At 35.4% G+C, this 24,335-nt stretch overlaps 1 protein-coding gene across 3 annotated transcripts in view; it reads right to left on the bottom strand.

The window, feature by feature from the left end:
* LOC150108890 (E3 ubiquitin-protein ligase RNF123-like) overlaps positions 1-24,335 on the bottom strand; it is a 660,886-nt gene that overhangs the window by 407,120 nt on the left and 229,431 nt on the right. For all 3 annotated transcript variants that reach the window (XM_090410696.1, XM_090410708.1, XM_090410702.1), the window contains 2 exons: positions 14,977-15,105; positions 2,433-2,599 (listed from right to left, as the gene is read on the bottom strand). In XM_090410696.1, coding sequence (XP_090266822.1) covers positions 2,433-2,599; positions 14,977-15,105 — 296 coding nt within the window. The remainder of the gene's footprint in view (positions 1-2,432; positions 2,600-14,976; positions 15,106-24,335) is intronic.

Genomic DNA, 24,335 nt, shown 5'->3' with positions numbered 1-24,335 from the left:
TAAAAGAAGGAGGGTATGCCACAACAGGCTTCTCTTCTTGAACCACTGCTGTTTAATAAATTTAGTTTGATCCTTTATCCAAGTGTAAGCAAACAAAGTTTGCACCTGAAGTATCTTCAGGATTGAGGCAACTCGTGGTAAAGGTGGATCAAGCTTTCATCACTCCTTGTCCTAGTATCTCCCATAATGCAAAGCACATCTCCTTGCAGACATGTATATCTGACAACTTGTATAGGTAAATATGACTTCTCCATTGCTTCCACCTTAGTATCACCAGCTATGGATCTGGCTCCCACTGACGAGACCTCAATAAAGGGCAAAACTGGTCTGGGTAGTGGCCCTTCCCTTAATGCATGGCATTATACATGTTAGCAAGGAGATGTGCTTTACATTATAGGAGATACTAAGACAAGGAGTGATGAGAGCTTGGTCCACCTTTACCACAAGTTCCTTCAGTCCTGAAGATACTTCAGGCGCAAACTTTGTTTGCTTACACTTGGATAAAGGATTAAACTAAATTTATTATAGTCTAACCAAGTGGGAAAAAACTTTCAACTGTTGTTTAAAGATTTGTTAATGATATTTCATGTGTAGTGAATGAGGAATCTCAACTGTTTGCTGATAATGAAAAGTTGAAGATAATTATATGTGATGTTGATGTAAACTGCCTCAGAACAATTTGAATAGACTTTCAGCTTAGACAAATGAAAGACTCTAGTTTTAATAAATGCAAGGCATTACACTTTTAATTCTAGAGATATAAGGCTATGTACCATACTGATGAAACTGTGCTGAAGCAAGTTCTGAAGGAAAATGAGATTGAAGATCTGTACGTGATGGATAAGAAAAAGACTGAAGTTTACAGAGAACATTGGAAGTTGTGCAAAAAGTGCATAATGCATTCTTCTATGATACAGACTTCATTGACAAGTAGGGATAAGGATGGAGCTGTGGTATCGTATAAAGCATTGGTTACAATAAGCATGAAAGTTAAAAGAGCAGGAGATCTGTGAAAGATAGTGGAAGATGTTTTATTATTTCATAATGAATATCATCATCCCTTATGGCACTGGCATGAAAAAAAAGCATTCTTTTAGTTCCTCTTCAACAAATGGCTGATTATATGTCTCTAATCCATGAGAAGAGAAATTTGAATGCAGAGCTTCTGTTTAAGAGAATCTTGCTACTCTTTAAGTAGCAAAATTCAGAGAGCATTATGAAGTCATTGGTAGTATTCTTGCAAATCTCTCACTTATTGTTTGCAACTGCTTTGGAATTGGTATATACACATCTATATGTCCCAAGATCAAAGAAGGGTGTGTTCTACTTCATTTTCAGGATTTCATTCTATACCACTTTTGCAGTAAGTGCATGACTCAGAGATACTATGTAAACTGGATCTGAGAATGATTTCATATTCTGATTGCAGTGTGTTTTGGCCAAAAGATAGTGGAAGATCTTATGATATGGCAGGATATCTATAAAATATACACCAAGTGTGTATAAAATATACACTCTGTCTTGAACTTTCACTGATTCTTGATACTTGAGGTTCCAGGGTTATGGATAGAGTGTTAATTGATATGATGTTTTTTCGAAATGCACCAGTCTGGACATAATCTGTTATGTACAACACTGCTTCCAAAAACATAATCCCAATTTATGTCTGAGGCCATTATCCATGATAAAATGATTGAGTTTTTAATACTCTTTCAGCATTGCATTGTTAATCAATATGTCCATTTTTTTAAATATTATGCTAAGAATGAGGGTAGCATATCCATTTCACATGGTTGAATGATTTTATAGAATGTTAAGCCAGGTTTGAGCTCTCTAGATATATTCCTCCACATGGAAACCTATTTGTTGTGGAGATACCCCTCTTACAATGAACAGATCATGCAAGGTCAATTTTGATCAATTTTCAAAGGTTGAAAATTAACCAAGCTCATATAATAATGGAAACTCAAAATCATTTTATCAAGGATAATGGCCTCAAAACATAATTTGGGAAATACAGTTACATCTTCACATGCAGGCGTAACACAAGATCACTTTGCCTCATTCCTATAGCGTGCATGAGTTGTTACACATAATATGGTGCAACAAGTGCTACCAACATATAAATTACTTAAAAACAAAAAAGTGCCTTAAGATAATATTTAATTATTAAACTATCAATACAGTTAGTAAAATGTATTCAGAACTGCATGTATAAACTGTCAAATTATCACATTAATTAATAAAATTTGTTTAATTATAATTACTAGTTCTTAGTTTCCAGAATTATTCATGAAGACATGAGTTTTAGCCAAAACAAAAAAAAGTTTTCTTTTTTAACACAAAAGCCAGTTATTGCAAAAAAAAAATGAATAATAAAAATTAAAATAAAAAAATAAACAAAAAAAATAAATTTTCCAGTTAAAGGATATAAAACATTCTGCAGCAAGTAGTGGCGTGATGCATCATGCTGTAAAATTGACAATGTAAGAATAAGGTACCGCTTCTGTTGTGTAAAATCAGCAGTGGTTGGAGAAAATCTGTAGCCTGTTAAAAGGGCCACAATCAAGTGTTCTAAACACTGATAAAGTTCATATTGCTGAGGGGGAAAAAAACAGTAAAAATTAATGAAGATGAGACAACATAAAACATTGATGAAGTTCAATCACTGAAAAAAAAAAAACAGTCAAAATTAGTAAAGATCATACCACATGTATATTTACATGTTACTGTGCACTTCAACCAATGTAGGTGTGCTTATATAAAACTTTTATTTAGAATGGAATATGTGAAGGAAGGGATTTTTTTAAATAACGAAACCTGTGGTGCATTCATAATTAGAAGAAACACACGTATAAACCACAGTGAAAATTATTTAATTGTAAATATTTTATCCTAAGTATCTTAGGACATCATCAGTACAGTATTTAAACAAAAATTAGGAATAACATACAGTTAGGGCGCATGATTACAATAGAATCTCATGAAAACGTGCATAACGTGCTAAAGTAGTACAAAAAAAACAAAAAAAAAAAAAGTTAATTATTTAACACAGTTTTGTATGATAATTTCCCATACTTTAGGAATAGTAAGAACGTTGTTGCGGTTTAGGTTTGGTATGTGTAGTAGGGCTTCAGAACTTTCTTTGTATAAACGTTCATGTTTAAATAAAGATCTATGTAAAAGTTTAGCCTTTTCCCAATGGATCCTATGGTTTGGATTTTCAATTCCATGTTGAGAGAGGCCAGATTTCTGCTGTTTAAGAAGACGAATGTGGTCTTGATGTTCCGAGATGCGTTTCTGAACAGACCTACCTGTCTGTCCAAAGTAAGATAATTTGCATGAGCATGGAATCTCATAAACACCAGGTAACATCAAGGGTGAGAATTTGTCCTTAGGAGAAGGTAATAAGTTGTAAATTTGGTTGATAGGTTTGTAAGTAGTGGCAAAATTGTATTTCTTCATAATTTAGAAAGACGTTCTGAGATGCCTTTAACATAAGGTATGGGAATCCTATGCACTTCTTCCTGTCTGGTTTGATGTATGCAGAAGTGACTGATGATTTTTTGAGTTGTTTTGGGATTATATCCATTTAGGATGGCTGTATTTTTGATAACTTCTAATTCCTGGTTTAAAGATTCTTCAGAGGAGCAGAATTTGTGTGCTCTGGAAACTAGTGATTTAATAATGCCAGATTTCTGAGATGGATGATGAGCAGAAGAATTGTGAATGTAGCGACCTGAGAATGTAGGCTTGCGAAAGACGGAAGTGGCGATGGAACCGTCTTCTTTTCTTTTGATGCGTAAATCCAAAAAAGAGATACCATGTGGAGATTCTTTTTCTAACGTAAAGTTGATGCGATGATGAAGAAGGTTAATTTTATCTAGAAACAGTTGTAATTCAGGTTCGGGATGATTCCATACTGCAAATACGTCATCGACATATCTTAGCCAAATTTTTGGTTTGGGTTCAAAAGTGAATATTTTTTCCTCAAGGTGTTCTAGAAACAAATTTGCTAGGTTTGGTGATAAAGGAGATCCCATTGCTGTTCCTTCCTCTTGCTTGTAAATTTGACCTTTCCAGGTGAAGTAACCTGATGCAATAACAAACTTGAACAATTCAACTATATCAGACGGAAATTTTTGAGTTAGTAATTCTATTGTTTCTTTATGGGGAATGTTAGTGAAGAGGGAGACAATGTCGAAGCTGATTAACAAGTCAGTTTTTGATAGTTGAATGTCTTTAATTTTTGTGTGAAACTCAGTAGAATTTTTGATTGAAGAGACTGAGTGGCCTATGTGAGGGCGGAGAAGGTTAGATAAGAATCTTGATAACTTGGACAGCCGATACAGTCTACGACAGGTCTAAGTGGAACATTAGTTTTGTGTAGCTTAGGTAAGCCATAAATTCTAGGAGGTATTGCATGGTATGTCTTAAGTTTTTTGATTGTTTCTTCATCTAAGGAGGAAGTTTCATTAAGTAGCTTATTTAATTTTCTGAATTGACGATTCGTAGGATCAAAATCCAATTTGGAGTAAGTATTACGATCTTGAAGAAGTAAATTACTTTTTCGGTCATATGAATTGGTATCAAGAACCACAGTGGTATTTCCTTTATCAGCTCTAGTAATGATTAAATTTTTGTTACATTTTAAGGAAATAATAGCTTTCAATTCCGACGGTGGGATATTTAATTCTGAAGGTTTGGCATTGTAGATCACTTTAGCTACTTCGAAACGAAGTTTGTTGGCTTCAATACTGGAGAGATGCTTGATGTTTCTTTCTGTATTATGTATAAAGTCTAAATATGGGAAACACTTTGGTGAAATCGCAAATTTATGGCCTCTTGCTAAAACATTTAATTCATCTTTTGTTAGTTGACGGTTAGATAAATTGACTACCCATTTTTCCGTTGGTAATTTTTTAGTGATATTTTTTGATCGATTTAATAGATTAAGGTATTTAATATGTAGAGCACTATTGCTTTTATCAAAAGCTTTTTTTCCCGAATTCTTTGAGACAGTTATAATTAATTGTAGCAATTCTTGATTTAACGTATTTGACAAATCTGTTTCTAGTTCTGTAATATTTAAATTGGTTGTTGCTAGTTCATGCTTAGACACTCGTAACTGATTGAGTAGTAAGGAATGACTTGCTTTTTGATAGATTTTATAGGCACCTGGAGATTTGATGGTTTCTTTCAGTTTTGCAAAGGTTGGAATAAGATTATCACATCTGCACTTTTTTAAAAAAGATATTCTAGCTCGTAGCTTACCCTGTTTTAGTTGCAGTTTTCCTAGTAAGTTTGTCTTCTGCGCTGTCATTTCCCCATGAAGGAATAAAACTTTTTTAAATAACGAAACCTGTAGTGCGTTCATAATTAGAAGAAACACACGTATAAACCACAGTGAAAATTATTTAATTGTAAATATTTCATCCTAAGTATCTTAGGACATCATCAGTACAGTATTTAAACAAAAATTAGGAATAACATACAGTTAGGGTGCATGATTACAATAGAATCTCATGAAAACGTGCATAACGTGCTAAAGTAGTACAAAAAAAAAAAAAAAAACTTTAATTATTTAACATAGTTTTGTATGATAATTTCCCATACTTCAGGAATAGTAAGAACTGGGAAAAGGCTAAACTTTTACATAGATCTTTATTTAAACATGAATGTTTATACAAAGAAAGTTCTGAAGCCCAACTACACAGACCAAACCTAAACCGCAACGACGTTCTTACTATTCCTAAAGTATGGGAAATTATCATACAAAACTGTGTTAAATAATTAACGTTTTTTTTTTTTGTTGTTTTTTTGGTACTACTTTAGCACGTTATGCACGTTTTCATGAGATTCTATTGTAATCATGCGCCCTAACTGTATGTTATTCCTAATTTTTGTTTAAATACTGTACTGATGATGTCCTAAGATACTTAGGATGAAATATTTACAATTAAATAATTTTCACTGGTTTATACGTGTGTTTCTTCTAATTTACAAATGATGTTCATAACAATGGCCCACCTGTGAACAAATAAACAGCTATGTACCATTCATGTATACAAAAGTTAAAATGAAACCATCTTCAGTGATATTGATGAAGTTCATAATGGCATCCTCCAGATTTATAAGCTGCGGAGAATATCTCTGTAAAAGGGAGCTTCATTTTTTTTTTCTATAGAGAAAACATCCAGAGTGGTGAGATCAGGGAAACAATATGGACAAGCAGTCATTGAAATGAGCACAATACTAAACATGGATGTAACAGTAAGCAGAATAACACCACTAAATTCAGTTTCATTTACCCGACCAATAAAGAGGTCGTCTTCTTCCTAACATGGATTTTAGGCCAGGTGCCTGTTCCGGTCTCATGCTATCTCTTTCTTGGTCTTCCGATTCTTTTTTTGTTTATAATGTCTATTGGTTTTGTATTCAGGGATTGTAAAATTTCTTCATTTGTTTTATGGTACCACTTTGTATATCCAACTGTTTTTCTGAGAAATTTCATTTCTGCTGTTTGAATTTGTTTTTCATCTTTCCTCTTAATGGTCCATGTTTCACTTCCGTATAGTAAAGTTGGTTTTGACAAGACATTTATAGTCTGATTCTAGTGTGTTTTTGTACTAGAGATGACTTAAATATATTATTTATTATGTCATTTACTTTGGCAAAGTTTAATATTTTAGTGTCTGTCTTTTTCTTGTTCGTACAATAAATCACATCCCAAGTATTTGAACATATTTACTTGTTCTAATATTTTATTATCTATCAGTATTTTACTTCTTATTGGATTTTCTCCTTTGAATGCCATTATTTTTGTTTTTTCTTTAGATATTGGCATATTATATTGTTTTGAAATATCATTTAATGATTTTAATGATCTTTGCAAATCATCTTCTGATGTAGCTAATACTATTTGATCATCTGCAAAGATCATCTGCATTGAAAAGCAGAGGTGAGAGGGTACATCCTTGTCATACTCATCTTGATATTTCCATTCTGAGACGTGTTCTAATTTAACTGCTATTTTATTTCCCATATATATTTCTTGAATGGATTGTAAAAGTTTTGGTATATTTAAATTGGTTAATATTTTAAACAATTTTTGTCTACTAATTTTGTCAAAGGCTTTTTCATAATCAATAAAAAGGTTAAAATTGTTTAAAATAAAATATTTTAAACAATTTTTCATAATCAATAAAAAGGCCATGTGCGTTTCTTTTAGAAATTCTTTTTTCTATTAATAATTTTAGAGTAAAAATTGGATCTATACAGGATCAGCTTTTTCAGAAACCATTTTGTCCTCTACAATATTGTTTAGTTTCTCTTTTAATATTCCTGCATATATTTTATATCCTGTAAGGCTGATTCCCCTGGAGGTATTACAATCATCTTTATTTCCCTTTTTAAAAATTGGGATAACCAGTGCTTTTTTACAAGAGTTAAGAGTTTTTCCAGACATCCAAACCATATTAAAAAATTTCAGAAGTCTTTCATTAAATTTTTCATCTGCATTTTTGTATAGTTCTATATTTATATTGTCTTCTCTGGTGTTTTCCCATCTTTGCATCTTCTTTTATTGTATTTTTCAGTTCTAACATTATGATATTTTCTGTTAGGTCATTCTTTGTTTTATAAAATTTTATTTCATTGTTCTCATCTGTCCAGAGATTTTGGAAATAGGTCATCCATTTTTCTTTATCTATTGTTTGTATTTTTATCTTTTCTTTTATTTCTTTATTCGTGTATTTTATTACTTTATAAGTTTTTGGGTTGTGGTTTAAATATATCCTTTTCTAGTTCTGTTACGAAATTGTTCCATATCTCTTTCTCTCTCTAGCTCTCTTTTTCTCTCTCTCTCTCTCTATGAAAGCATTTCAGCCTTATCTGTTCTGTCCTCCTGATCTTTTGCATCACCCCTTCCTCTGATCTTTTCACATCACTCATTACAATCTCTTCTGCCAATGTGTGGAATGTATCCACACATTAGAGCACTGCACCTGTTTCTTCTCACATAGCTCTATCAACATAACATTCATGATTCTTGTTTGCAGTGTCAACTAATCATTGTCATTTCTGAGCATCACACCTTTGCTTCCATGTTCTTTCTCAATCACCACTTCAAACTCCTAGTAGCTATCTTTTCTATGATAAATAAAAGACTGAGCTTTACTAGCACGAAGTATGAGAGATCCCTTCACTATCACACACTTAAAACTTACTTGAAAGAAAATTTACTTAAAAGTTACTTAAAAGCATCTGTGCCAAACAAGATCAAATGCCTTAGAGACCAAGCAACCACTTTAAATTGGGTTCGAGGTTATATGGTGAGTGGTCGGTGTAATTTAGCGCTCGTGTAAAATTGGTGATTTTTGGTGTTTTTTTGTGTGTTTTTCCTTAGAAAATTGGCTTTATAGTATATTAGAATGATTTTCGTGTTTTTAGAGTATTTTGTGTGTCTTTATAACATATTTTATTGGGGCTGTCACCGCTAGAGGGATTCATAGTGTGTAGTGTTCGTGAAAGCTCCGGATAAGATAAGTATTATTTTCAGTTATCGTTGATAAATTTATTTAATATTGCGTAGTTTTGTTTGCCTTGCGTCTCTTAGTGTATCTTTTTGTGTGTTTTTGGTGTGTTATAATTTATAATTTGATAAAATATGTTGCAAGTAAGTATGGCTCCAGTACGAAGGAAAATGGCAGCCAGTAATGATGGTTTGCCATTTTTATCAAAGAACGGTAGCATAAAAGGGATGATTCAGTGTACTAGCTGCGAAATGTATGCTTTGTGGAGTGCGGTCGGAGTGTGGTTAGATGATAATAAAGGAGTGAATGTGTGTAGAAAATGTAGGGAGAATGAGAAATTGAAGAGTATTTAGGATCATGAGTGTGATATTTTTGTCAAACTTCAGAATGAAGAAAATAGGGATATGACAAGAAACGGCGAGATTGTACCAGAGAATTGTGAGAGTGTGAATGTAGAAAGTGTGAATGATAGTATTAATGGTTTTACTGAGAATAAAAAAGATGAGATAGATGCAATGAGTGAGATCGCGTTGTTGAATGGTGCGACACAAAGGGCAAAACAGCAGCTAGAGCGTATGAGCAAAAGTCGAATGAATGAACCAGCCAATAATAAAAAGTATAACAGGAAAAATAGACGTATGAGTGTGAACATGAACAAAATGAAGGATAGAGTGCTGTATGGAGACTCGTTAGTACGAGATGTGATAGTAGAGGATTTGACAAAATCGTACCAACCTGGTGCGACCATAAAGGATGTAACTGAGTCTATTAGAGAGCAAAAGGAAAGGGTGAAAGAAATGATTGTTGTGGCAGGTATGAATGATTTGAAAGGAGATAAAATGGAAATGATAGAGGACCTGAATGAATTGTTTGAGGTAGCAAAAGAAAAGAGTGAGAGAGTTAGAATGATTAGTCTTTTGCCACAGTATGACAGTGAAATGTTTAAAAGGAGGGCCATAATTGCGAATGACTTTATGCGTGGGTTATGTATGACGAGTGGTGTGGAATTTGTGGACGTGTGGAGTGAGTTTGATGGGCGAAAGGATCTATATAAGATGGATGGCTTGCATTTGAATGGTTATGGTGTAAGAAAACTTGAGAAAGTGTTGCTGAATGTGGTGGATTTGCAAATTCAGGAAAACTAGATTTATTAAGGGGGGGGGAGTAGATATACAGTCCTTAGGAAGGCAGTTGAATGTAAGAATGAATATAATATGCCCGAGCAAATAAGGACAACAAATCAGAGTGGGATAGTTAATATAAGGCATCAAGGTAGGGTTGGGGCTAATGGGAGTCTTAAATTCATGTACACTAATGCTAGGAGTATTAGGAACAAGAAGGAAGCATTTTTGGCCATGGTTGGCACTTCCAGACCACAGGTTAATCGTATTAGTGAATCATGGCTGACTGTAGATGATACAGCTAGTGGGATTGAATGTGATGGGTATAGTGTGTTCAGGAATGACAGGGAGAATAAAATGGGGGGAGGAGTATTGTTGATGATAGCTGATGAGCTGCAGCCAAGGAAAATAGAAGTTGAATTGCAGGATAGAGAAAAGAGCACATTTGAGGCCATTTGGTGTGAGATTGTGGCTAGCAGAACTAAATATACAATTGGGTGCTGCTATAGACCAGGTGATGGAAAAGATGGTGGTAAGAGTATGCATAAGCAAATAGAAGAAATGAGTGGAAGGAGGGTGATTTCAACTATGGTCGCATTGATTGTAGTGAGGAGAGGACACACGGGAGGAAGGAATTGGATTTTATGCGGTTATTATGGGATAACTATCTGTGACAGCATGTAATGGAAAATACTAGGGGTCAGAGAGTGCTTGACCTAGTAATTACATCTGAGAATTTGGCTGTAACAAATATGACCACATTGCCACCAATCGGTGAGCGTGATCATAGGGTCTTGACTTGGGAGGTGGTTAAAGGTGTAGAATTTTCAATTAAGACAGGGTACATGTGGAATTATCGGGCTGGAAAGTATGACAAGCTTAGGAGTTTGGTTGGTTCAGTGCCATGGCATGCACAACTGCAAGGGCTAGAAGTCGATAGTGCATGGGAGGTAGTTAAGAAGTGTTTGCATGAAGCAATGGCTGACTGTATACCTAGAGTCCGAATAATAAATCAACTAGGGGTTAAATGGATGAATAACACCATTAAGCTTGAGCTACAAAAAAAGAAACAACTATGGAGGGAATTTAAGGAGAAAGGTGACCGACAGGCACATGAACGGTATAAAGCGCAGGCCAGAAGGGCAACGAGTGTGGTAAGAAAAGCAAAAAAGGATTATGAAAGAACATTGGCCATGCAGGCTAAAGAGAATCCTAAACAGTTTTTTAGATATGTAGCAAGTAAAAGGAAAAATGTACATGGCAGAATGATTTTAAAGAATGCCGATGGTAGGGAGGTAACTGAATCAGTTGATATAGTTGAGTTACTGAGTGAGCACTTTGCAAGAATATATCATCCAGGTGGCGACATTGCAGAAACGAATGTACCAGTAGATTATACGGGAATTGTGGTGAATGAAGTGGAGGCGAGTAGTCTATTGCATAACCTCAATGTCAATACATCTGTGGGATTGGATGGTATACCAGCTCGTGTAGTACGAGAAGCAGCTAAAGAATTGTCAGTACCCTTGACCATTTTGTTTAATTTGAGTCTCGGGTCTGGGTTAGTCCCGAGGGGTGGAAAGAGGGGAAAATAGTTCCAATGCATAAAGGTGGTTCCAAGACTGCTGTTGTAAATTACCGACCAATTAGCATATCAGGAATCATTGTCAAGGTCTTAGAGAAATTAGTCTAAAAAAGAATACAGGATTGGATAGATGAAAATGGGATATTGTATGGGGGACAACATGGTTTTGTGAAGGGTAGATCATGCCTCAGTAACTTGCTCACGTTTTATAACACAGTGACGGCTGAACTGGATAGGGGTAATAGGTTTACAGTAATACTACTGGACCTTGCCAAGGCTTTGATAGGATACCACATAGAACCCTAATCAGTAAACTGGAGCAGATGGGGATAGATATAGGGTTGGTGAGATGGATAGGAGGGTGGTTGAAGGAGAGATACCAGAGAGTGGTTTATTCAGGAGTGGAGTCTAAAAGACGGCTTGTGACTAGTGGAGTGCCACAGGGCTCTGTTCTTGGACCACTGCTTTTCAATTTGTTTATCAATGATATTGGAAAGGATTTGAGAGGAAGTGTTCACTTGTTTGCTGATGATACAAAGTTGGGTAGAGCAATTATGAGTGCACAGGATGTCAAAATTTCACAGGATGATTTGGATAGTTTGGAGGACTGGGCTAGGAAAAATGGATGTCAATTTAATGTGCCAAAGTGTAAGGTAATGCACTTTGGGGTGAAAAGAATAGCAGCAGTATATCGCATTGGTGGAACCATACTCCAGGAGATTGAGGCCAGGGATTTGGGAGTGTTGGTGGATAGGGAATTGAAGTTTAGGGGGCACATTGCAAAAGTGACTAAAACAGCTCACCAAATCACTTGGCTTCTGAAAAATACTTTAACATGCAGAGACAAACAAGTTGTTGTTCCTCTGTATCGAGCCTTGATAAGACCCCATCTGGACTACTGTGCCCAGTTATGAGCACCAGGGTTTCTTCGTGATGGGGAGGAAGTGGAGAGGATTCAGAGACGAGTGACCAAGATGACAGCAGGTCTGTGGAATGAACCTTATGACAATAGGTTGAAGATTTGTGGGTTGCAGAAATTGGTCGATAGGCGAAGGAGGGGTGATATGATTGAGACATTCAAATTACTGAAGGGTTTCTATAAGATTGATCCAGAAGATATTTTTGAAAATATGACTGGTGGTGGAAGGACTAGGGGCCATGAATGGAAGCTGGGCAAGAGCGTGGTTGACAAGGGTGTTAGAGCTACGTTTTTTACTTGGAGAGTAGTGAATGAGTGGAATAAGCTTCCAGAGTCTGTTGTGGGTGCTACGACCGTGAATGAGTTCAAGGCAAGGTATGATAGATACTGTGTGAATGTCAAATAGTTGTTCTTGACATGATGTTAGGGCCTCCCTCGATGAGTCTGTCGACTCCTTGGAGTTGCCCGGAACAATAATAATAATAATAATAAAAAAATTCCCTAAACTTCAGGATATTTTTCCAACACTGGACAGCAAGTAAGGTCTCCTGTTGATAAGGGACAAGAACTTAAAGTGGAATAGTGAATAAAAGTCCCCAATTAAAATTCATTCAGTGATCTGTATTCAGCACAAATGTTTAGATCAGAGGACTGAAAAACAAACAAAATCAAGAAATAAGACATAGAAGAACATAAGAAGCCAACTACTGAAAAGCCATATTAAGGTTCTTTGCATACACACAGGATTTTAACCTAAGTTTTTCCAACCAAAGGACATCATGAATATCAACAGAATTATGAAGGCTCTGAGTTCCCATGACATCTAAGTAATATAAAGCAAACTCACTAAAGAAGATCACTAAATTAATTAGCACACTTCCTCATTTTTAAAGTAAAATAATTGAGTACAGGAAAACCTCACTTAATGCAAATTTGACATGCACGATAATCAATTAGTGCGAATGAGTGAAATGATACTATTTCCCGCTTTAAGTGAGTGATTAATCAGTTAACACGATTTTTTTTTAAGTTATTCAAAATTTTACATTATGCAAAACTTTTTGTCACCAATCTGCAGTCTGCAGCGAGTGAAAAAGCTGGAAGTCATTAAAAGACATGAAAGTGATGCTAGTAATACAATGATTGTGTGAGACCTGGGATACAGTGAGTCTACAGTTTGGACTATATTAAATAAGAGCAAAGAACAAGGAAAAGTTGCTAATGCTTCTTTAAGCATGCAGATCACCCGAAATAGAAGCCAATTAATGATCGAGATGGAGCGTCTTCTATCACTCTGGATTGAGGATTATGACCCAAAAAGAACACCCCTTAGTACAGGGAATATTCAGGCAAAAGCTCTCAATATTTTTACCTCATTGAAAGAGACCAAATTTCAAGAGGAATGTGAAAGCTTTACCTCAAGTTCAGGTGGTTTGACCGTTTAAAAAATCGAACTGGACTGCGTAACATAAGATTAACTAGGGAATCTGCTAGTGCTGATAAAGATTCTACAGCCAAGTTTCCTGAAGAGTTGCGAAGGATAATTCAGGAGGATGATTATGACGACTGGCAAATATTCAACATCAACGAAATTGGTCTCTTTTGGAAACATATGCCAACAAAAACTTCTAGCTAAAACTGAAGCATCTAAACCAGGATACAAAGTGTATAAAGATCATCTTATGCTTTTATTAGGAGGCAATGCAGAAAGCGACTTTAAACTCAAGCCTATGTTAGTTTATCGTGCACAAAATCCAATATCTAACATTATTGAAGAAATCAGCACAATTGGAAAATAACTTGGATTTAATGATCTGGATAATGATGTGAAAAACTTGCTAGATTCCCATTCAGAATATTTAAGTGAGAATGATCTCCTTCAACTAGAAGAACAGAGTGCATATGGAGAAGAAGAAGATAAGGAGTGCTAAGAAGCTAACTACAAAAGAACTTGAGCTAGTTTTCAATCGCATTGAATATGCTAATGAAATTTGGTTTGATGCTGATCCTGATATGGAATGAAGCTTCAAAGTCCACTGAAATCTTGATAAAGCAATCGCCAGCTATTGCAAATTGCATGAGAAAATGAAAAAGTCTAGCATGATTCAAACATCTTTATTTTTTTTCGTAAAAAAGTAGCTCAATCAAATGATTAGATATTAAATGAAAATTTAAGCAATTGATTTTTATTAACTTTGATGATTTTATCCTTGAATATAGCTTATAATGAAATTTTTTTTTCCGAATTCACGCTAACTGACGGATGAATTATAATTATTCGTACTGTTTATTGTATTCACTTAACGCAATTTTGCTTAGCCCACATTAATTGGATTAATTAATCGCATTAAGAGAGGTTTCCTGTACTAGAAAAAGCTGCATCGCATTATTTCCTTAAATATTTAAATAACAAAACATTTTACCTTCTTGGAATTTTTCTTGCCTCACTCTCAAAAACATGATTGCCACCTATATTAACTAGCATTCTCTAATAATTCATCTTCAATTTTACAGTTTGACTATAATTACACAACAATTACAATGAACTGTGAAAACACCAAGAATTTATCAAGTATATGCAAAAGATCCACTGGTTACTTCTACTTCAAAAAGAATTCATTAGAATAATATTTTACAAATAATTAGTTTGCATTTGAAGTTATTTTATATGACTATAATTAATTTTAATCTTTTATAATTATTTTTTGTTTTGTAGCATATGAAATTTAATGCAATACATCACTCATGATATTTAGCACAAAATCAAAACTACTAATTAAAAGATAAAACTATAAGTAAACACAAAATACTATTTACCTCAAGAAGAGCCCACATGATGTCTAAGAGTGAAATAACAGATGATTTGGGCTCAACATTTTGACTTCCTTCTTCACATAATTTGAATAAAAATGGTAAAAGGCAAGCTTCAATTATATAGGAAGAAACCTAGTGAAACCAATTTCAAAAATATGTAATGCTATACACGTATAATAATTTCACAATACAATTATATATATTATGCATGTATTACATATAGTGAACAAAATACATGCATGCATAAAAATAGTAAAAGGACAAGTTATCAACCAACTTCTATGCAACAATTTCTGGAATTCAGGCTTCAGATATCCAGGAAACATTTACAGATGATACTAGTGAAAATACTCCATGGTGCTCAGCCTTCCATTTCCCTGTTTTATCAACCCCCACTTGAGATGGCTTAAGATTTCCAACATGACAGTACCATGCATGAGCCAGTGATTAGAGGAAAAAGAAAGGAATTGGTTCATGTGTTTCTTAAAGAGTTCAAGGGACTATTCATTCAGGAAAATGGTATGGGGAAGACTGTTCCAAAGAACAGAGGTAAATGGAATAAAGCATGAGGGTGAGAAGTTAGTTCAGTGAGTTTTTAGCTGAATTGCATATGGATGTTGACCATCAGTTGCTCATATTCAACATAATTAGAGAGAAGTGGAAAAATAAGGATGGCTAGATCAATGGATAGCATTCACAGAAATACCTATAGATAAGACATATCTAGATTACAGAGAGTCAGTAAAAGAGGAGTCATCTATTAAACGAACAGCCATGACAACACAATTCATCACAGAGAAAATTCATTGCAGGAAACGTTATTCACTAGAAAATTGAAATGATATTGTAATGATACTCAAGTAAATGCAATACAAGATAATTTCACAAATTATAGTTTCTTTAGGTATTTATGTATTATTTGTTTAGATTTTAATTAGATTTTCATAATATAGTAGATTATTTTGGTTAAGGATAGTGGTTAATCTCTGCACATTTATTTGGGACAAATATTGAAGAATGGAAACAAATCGAGAATATAACCCAAAGTTGTTTCACTTATTTGGATCACCTTGCCACTTTATCAGGACAGTGGCTGTAGATGCCACACATATAGTGAGTTGCATAGAGTGTTGCTGTCAGTCAACACTGGGATACATAGAGAGGAAGTGTATTTTGACAGTGAAGGTGAGAAGTTAGTTCAGTGAGTGTAATGATTCTACTTGCAATACTGCAAGGTAACGTACTTTTGATTAAAACAGATGTGTTAATTTTTCAGTAAAAAGTGTAACAAACGGTGTAGCGATTTAATTTTTTTTATTGTTGTTTTCATAAGGCACCTGTCAAAATGCCAAGGAAAGATCTAATATTAGCAGATGAAACTGCCTTACTTGAAAAAAAATAAAAAGCCAACCATCTAACATCAGTCATTGTCAGATGGCAGAGATGACTGGTGTTTCAAAATCTACAATCGCATGTTTATTAGGCCAGCAGGACAAATTGCGAGAAGAATGGGATTCGAGTGCTGAACAGGGAAAATCCCAAAAACAGAAATGAGAAGGCAAGGATCCAGACATTGAGAAGGTTCTCAATCAATTTTTCTCCATTGTAACTGGACGAGACATGCATGTTAATGGTCAAATGTTTAAAACCAAATCAGAAGAGTTAGCTAGAAAGCTGGGCCATGTGAGCTTTAAGGCTAAAGATGTTGGTTATTGCAATGGAAAACCAGACAAAATAAAATTTAAGAAGGCACACAGTGAGAAGGACAGTGCTGATACCGCGAGCATGGAAATCAACTGAACTACTAAATTGCTGCAGAAGTTTATTCCTGATGAAATCTACGATAATGACCAGTTGTCAAAAGGTTTCACACCTTATTATTAAATTACTCCGGATTACAGAAAGGTTGTTGGAAGTTTTTTCCATTTATCCAGAATAATTTAATAATAAGATGCGACACCTTTTGGCAACTGGTATAGGAAAATATGACTTCTGCATTACTTCAACTTTAGTATCACCTCTGGGTCTGGCTCCCACTGAAGAGACCTCAATAAAGGTTGAAACCGGTCTGGGTAGTGACCCTTCCCATAATGCATAGTATTATACATGTCTGCAAGGAGATGTGTGCTTTGCATTATGGGACACTAAGGCAAGTGATGTGAAGTCATACCACCTTTACCACGAGTTGACCCAGTCCTGGAAATACTTCAGGCGACTTTGTTTGCTTATACTTGGATCAAGGATTAAACCAAGTACATAATTTCTTGGTATCTTTAATTTAAAAAAAAACAAACATTCACAGTAATGCGATTTTTTGCTTTTTTATATAAAAAAAAAAGCAATGGATTGCATTACTGTGTTGTGCTACTGTAACATGTAGGGAAGTGACAAATGGAAGCTACTGGTTATTGGAAAAAACACAAAGCCTTGATGCTTTAAAAGGGCTTAGAATGGACAATTTGCCAATTCTGTATTATGCCAAAGAATGCATGGATGACTTCTGTTATTTTTTTAGGAATGGCAAATGAATTGGGATTCAGAATTGCAACAAAATTCAAGTTGTCCAGAAGCATAAGAAAAATTCTTATGCTTCTGGACAACTGTGTGGCACAACCTCAATTATTGTTAGAAAAGCAGTCAACTTGAATTTCTTCCTGCTAACAACATGTCCCTGGTACAGCCACTGGACATGGGAATCGTAAAAAATTTGAAGACATTGTATTGCAGAAGGATGACACACTAATCCTTGAAACAATTGAAGAATTGTTTCATTCTTCAATGTGTGTCGTTCCCATAATGCAAAGCACATCTCCTTGCGGACATGTATAATGCTATGCATTAAGGGAAGGGCCACTACCCAGACCGGTTTCGGCTTGCTTCTGCCTTAGTATCACCCCTTCTGGGTCCCACTGATGAGACCTCAGAAAAGGTCAAAACCGGTCTGGGTAGTGGCCCTTCCCTTAATGCATAGCAATATACATGTCCACAAGGAGATGTGCTTTGCATTATGGGAAATACTGAGACAAGGAGTGATGAGAGCTTGGGACACCTTTACTACGAGTTGCCTCAGTGCTGAAGATACTTCGGGCACAAACTTTGTTTGCTTACACTTGGATAAAGGATTAAACTAAATTTATTATAGTCTAACCGAGTGAGAAATTAACTTACAACATCTTTCTCTAAATCCATAGTAATTTAATAATAAGGCGGTACCTTTTGGCAACTCGTATAAATAAATATGACCTCTCCATAGCTTCTGCCTTAGTATCACCACTTCTGGGTCTGGCTCCCACTGACGAGAACTCAATAAAGGTCGAAACTGGTCTGGGTAGTGGCCCTTCCCTTAATGCATAGCATTATACTTGTCTGCAAGGAGATGTGCTTTGCATTATGGGAGATACTGAGACAAGGAGTGATGAGAGCTTGGTTCACCTTTACTACAAGTTGCCTCGGTCCTGAAGATACTTCAGGTGCAAACTTTGTTTGCTTACACTTGGATAAAGGATTAAACTAAATTTATTATAGTCTAACCAAGTGAAAAATAAACTTCCAACATTCTGTAAAAGGCTTTTGCAAAGTCCAGCAGTATCACTGTAAGCCCATCACCTTACCTTCCAAACTCAGCTGTCACTGTATTATAAAACGTGAGTAAGTTACTGAGGCATGACCTACCCTTTTGAAAACCATGCTGCCCCCCAACCCACCTCTATACAATATCCATTACCATCTATCCATTCCGGTATTTAGCACTTGACCAACTTCTCCAACACCCAACAACTCCTGATACGTTGATCATTCGGTAATATGTTACATCGGTCTTAGAGTCTCCTTCATGCAATGCAGCTATTTTGGAACTATTTTCCCCACTTTTCACCACCCTCAGAACTATAAAGGTTAAAAATATATTGCATATAATTAAAAAACATCATAAAGGATGAATTTATTTATTCAGCATTATATTAGAAGCAGCAAAGAATAATTTCAAAGAAGGCTCTATGTGAAAAAGTAATCCACTGTTTCTTTTGGATTAGGAGTGATTAAATATTTTAAGCTGAAGGAACAGTGTTCAATACATTAAAATAATGCTGAGCAGGACTGAATAATGCTTTTGATCTGATTCAACAATATATTAAGAAGCTGCAAATATAAAGTTAAACTGTCACAGACAGTTTATTTAACGTGCATCGTGCCATGTAACAAGTCATATGTTTGTATCTGGAATAAACTAGAGGAATAGGATGCTCCCAAGTCAGTGCAACTGTGTCTGGGTGAAATGGCTACAAGAAAAGAAATGATGGATTTTGAAAGAGGCATTGTGATAGGATGCCATGTTGAAGGCATATCTTTTTGGCAAATTGTTGACAAACTGGACCATCCCAGTTTGTCAACAGGGATGGTCCAGTTTCAGTGATCAACAATCACTGATACCATACTGAGGTGCAAGAGCATGAGGTCAACTGCAAGTGATGTGGACAATCCACCACACTCACCGAATGTAACTCTTGGGTGGTACGAAGGATACTTCCATTTGTTGGCTGACAAGTTGAATGCAGAGTTCTGGAAATCAATTGGAACACGAATCTGCACAAAAATATTCAAAACCGAGGCTTACTACTTGGGTTTCCACGGTAGGAGTGCAATATGCAAGCCTCGCATTACCTGAACCAACATGCATCATTGTTTTCTGTTTTTTTCAAATCTACAAAATTTAACATTCAGATTCTTATCATATTCCCATAATTTCTCAATTATATGTTGTAAAGTGAAAATATAATCTTGACCACCTGTTCTTTGCCAAGTTTTTCTTTCACAATTTTTCTCAACCTCTTTTTGAATACACCTGCATAAATTTCAGCTTTATTCCATTTTTTATAAATGGGAAGTATTGAGTGTTCAAATGCCTCCGTAGCTCAGCTGGTATAGACCAAGTCCTTTGGTTGGAAAGGCCTGGTTTCAATTCCCATCAGTGACGTGAAGAATCTTTATCTGGTCTCTTTCAACGAAAAGTGAGTTAACTAGTCTCATATGGAATTAGAGTTTTTTCACCCTGAAACTTCTGGTTTCAATTCCCATCCATGATGTGAAGAATTTTTATCTGGTCTCTTTCGATGAAAAGTGAGTTAACCAGTCTCATATGGAAGTACAGAGTTTTTTCATCCTGAAATTCTGATTTTTCATCCCCCAGAATAGGTCAATCAGCCCTGTGAACACATACAGATTTACAGTCAGGAATACTTAAGACCTATCCATAAGCCTGACTTGTCAGCTATATGCCGTTCCCAACCCTGGATAAAATGGGGAGGGAATCGGGGAAAGCAATAGTAAACTACCATAACTACTCTGTAAAAATCTCACCAGAAACACTTTTTGGGGCAAGAATACTTGCCTACAAAATTACCAAGAGTCTGACACAACTGAAGGGTAAAATCAATCGACTGAGTACTCTACTCCAATCATCTGGAATTCAACCTTCTGACCATGCCCTCTGAATTACGCAGTGTAGCCACTGCAAAACTTTTATACCTCCATATTTAAGCATTTATAGTGGAATATCATCTGATTCAGCTGTCTTTTCACATTTTAAGTTATTGGTGGTTTTTTGTACCCTCAAGTGTTTTTATGTACTCCTGTTTATTGAAAATGTTCTGCTATTGTTCTGTCACTGCTTGTTTCTTTTCACAGTCTTTCAAAGTAATTATGCCAGACATATCATTATCTTCAGTTTTCATGTCACCTTTATCATCTGATTGCTTTTATAGTACTCTTTTCTCTATTCTGAACTTTTCCAATAGCCTCCAGTACATTTTGCCTCCTTCCTGATATTTATTTATTATTTCCTTACTGAAGTCTTTCCATGTCTTTTGTTTAGTTACTTTTACACACAGATATGCTCTCTCTTACATTTTATTGTGTATTCTTTTTGGGCTGCTGACTTATTTGAAAGGAACTTTCAGTATGCTATATTTTGTCCAGGATTGCTTCTTTAACATCTTGTGTCCACCACGGTGTTCTTATTTTTCTGTTCTTGCAGACAACTTTGCCACATACCTCCCTAGCTGAATCAATCAATGTTTATTCAGAGTTTTCCACTGAGACTGGTTCTTGTTATTAAAGTGTTTAATTTTACCTTCAATAATGTTTCCATAGTTGAGTCTACAGTTTACTTGTAAAAGCTGCTCCACTTTAATTATTTTTAAAACTTTCTTCAATAGTGTTCATTTCGATGTGATATTCATTTTTATCCTACTTAGCACTAAGTTATAGTCACTTATAATTTCAAAGTCTCAATACCATCTTGTATTCTTAACCATCATGAAGATATCACTATTAACAATGACACAGTTAATGAAGCTTTTCTCAGTTTTTTTCTCAAATGTTCCCAAAATAATCCTATATGTGGTGGGATTCATTTCTTACTGTAGTGTTTATATCTTCAACAACCAGTTCTTTATCCAATTTCTTTATGTCAGCTGCCTGCTCTAATGACTTAAAAAATTCCTCCAATTTTTTTTTTTCTTAGGAGAATCTTCTCTGGGACAACAGGCTCAAATAACTTTCATTGTCCATTTCCCCATTTTGAAGTTTGCCCAAATAATTACTTGACTCTGCCTTCCAATCAAGAATTTTATCTTCATGTTTGGTGTTGAATGCTATTGATAATCCTTTCCTTGATCATTAGTGTGTGAATATAATGTCATATACTTATTTAGTAAGATCTCCCTGTTTTTGACTTCTTAGTCTTAGTAATGTCAATTACACAGGTGGTACTCCAGTTCTTCTGCAATTGGATTTCCTTTCTATTAATACATCTTACATTGATGGTTTCTATCTTCAGTTCTTCTGACATTGAGTTTATTCATCTTCCTCTAGATTTGAGTCAGAATTTGTTCCAGTAGCTAACTTTTCACACTGTTCACCCTGGTTCCCTGAAGAAAACAGCAGGATCTTGTTTAATTGGGTGACTCCCCAACCAGCATGAAATCTCATGCTGTACCATCATATGTATTTTTGGTTAAAACCAACAGGATTTTCCAATTTGGTTCCCAAATTGCCAGTCTATCCTTATTTCTTCAGTACTCAGGGACACACACACGAAGGTGAAAATTGGACATTAAGTGCAAAATCCCAGTTGGTTCTCTATGTTTCTTAAAGATGTGGAAGTCTTATTAAACGAGATCTTGCAATGTGGAGGTCTATAGGATACATCAAATTCCTGACATGTACCCTCAATGGGAGTACAGGATATTATGATAGTACTACATGAAGAGCTTACATCATTACTAATTTCCTATCAACAATTTTCCTTCAAATCAATCTGTTATCTGTCAAGACTCTAACATTATCAGATCTTATATTTCTGTTGTCTAAGGCATTTTTTCTTAAGATATTTCCAGTAGTGAAGAGCCTCCGTAGCTCAGTCGGTATAGATGAAGCCCTTTGGTGATCTAACATCACTAAAGGTGAGTTAGCTGGTGTCATATGGAGGTAGGGGATTTTATCACTCAGAAAGTCGAGTTTATCGTCCCCAAGAATAAGATGCCATGGGATACTAAGGCAAGTGATGTGAAGTTATCAGCTTCTATATATGAGTTGTCCTAGTCCTGATTATATTTCAGGTGCAAACTTTGTTTGCTTACACTTGGATAAAGGATTAAACCAAGTATATAATTTCTTGGTATCTTTAATTTATAGTATAACCAATTGGAAAAACTTGCAACAAGATAATATCCTGTCTGGAAAGACAGCAGCAGACTCCAATAGGGATTCTGATTTTTATCCCTCTTTGTTGAATAAGCATGAAATTATAGCATTCTGAGCTTGAAAGAGCTGCTGATAGACAGCAGCACAGTGGTACACAGGAATGCTGTGGTAGTAGTATATTAGTGGCTGGCATCCATGATGTGTTGTCTAGCCTGATATCTAGAGCTTCTAGTAAGGCTTTCATTTGCAAACCATAGGGACATATGGCAGTTTGGTGAGCATTGTTCAAATTTTCCTATCATGGACAAAAAATAATTGGCCAAGTGGGATGGTCTGGCAGGGATTTTGTTTTAGCTGCATATAAAGACAGCTGTTGATGGTGGATAGGATCCAATCATCATAATATAATGTCTCTGACAGGCATATATACTTGGGACCCATAATCAAGTTTGATCTGATAAGTGCACAATGTAAGTGCAGCTAAGAACATCTTTTGGTAGTCCAAGAGGTGGAAGTTAGTTTTTTATTATTATTACATGACACCTCCAAGGAGTCCAAAGATTCATCGTGGAAGAGCACCAACTCTACAACTCTGTCTCCAACACTCAAATCCATCAACTATACAACGAACCGTGACTACCATCATCATTCATCTACATCAACTGCCCATTACCACCACTAGTATTTTCACAGAAAATCACAAACATCCAATTGCAGGATTCAAACCCGCAGCCTTTAGACTGGAGAACAGATAGACTAACCATTCAACCAACCAAGCTGGTTAAAGGATGTTTATCTCTCTCATCTCACAACTAGCATATATGAAGTAGAAGGATTTTTTTTTTTTTCTTTTTGTCAAATACAAGCCTGAAGAACTTGGCTTCTGTTGCAACTGGGATTAAAATTTGTACTAGTCTTAGTTCTGGATCAGGGTCAAGACCATCTGCAGCAAAATTGCACACAAGTTGTCGTCTATGGTGAAAACCTCAATGCATTTACAAGTACCCATTTTGAAAGATAGTCAAAAGCTTGCCAGTTGCCTTATATCACTCACCCTCATGAATGACAGATGATGGTAAAGTGATTCCACATAGAGAGCATTACTTACCATTGAAAGAGGTTGTTCAGTTAGAGTTAACCTTGATTGTAAAAAGTGTGACATTACTGATAAAGAAAGGGAGGATCCCTGTGAGACAAGTAATTTAGGTTGTTCAGTATTCCAATTTTCCAAGGTGTGTTTTTTACAATATTTTGTCTCAAAAAAAAATTTATACTAAGTGCACGTTTTAAGAAGGCATCTCTAATGAATGCTTCCATGATTATTGTAGTATGGCACTTGTGGAAGCAAAAAAATATTGTTTTTCCTTAGAAACCATAATAGATTAATTTAACCAACTTTTTCAGGATCCCATGCTACTGGTCATCGAATTGCTGGTCAGAGCAATTGGATGATCATTTATTGGAATTTTGTGATCCTTACCAGGCTTAGAATTACTGCCTAGCAAAAGGCAATAATAATTGCCTTTTGCCAGGTTTCAAGAAACACATTTGCACAGAAAATTCTATTCAATAGGTAGGGCAGTTGACCCATGGAGGAGGATGAAGGATGCTAAATCTTCTCAAAATCGATGTCATTTGGTACAACAGCAGTTGGGTGATGT

This window comes from Typopeltis vanoorti, chromosome 2 (genome assembly GCF_054136105.1).
Source record: "Typopeltis vanoorti isolate ZY-2024b chromosome 2, IOZ_Tvanoo_1.0, whole genome shotgun sequence".
Taxonomy (NCBI): domain Eukaryota; kingdom Metazoa; phylum Arthropoda; class Arachnida; order Uropygi; family Thelyphonidae; genus Typopeltis; species Typopeltis vanoorti.
The sequence above is the reverse complement of the archived record's forward strand: the minus strand, read 5'-3'. Positions and strand labels throughout refer to the sequence as shown.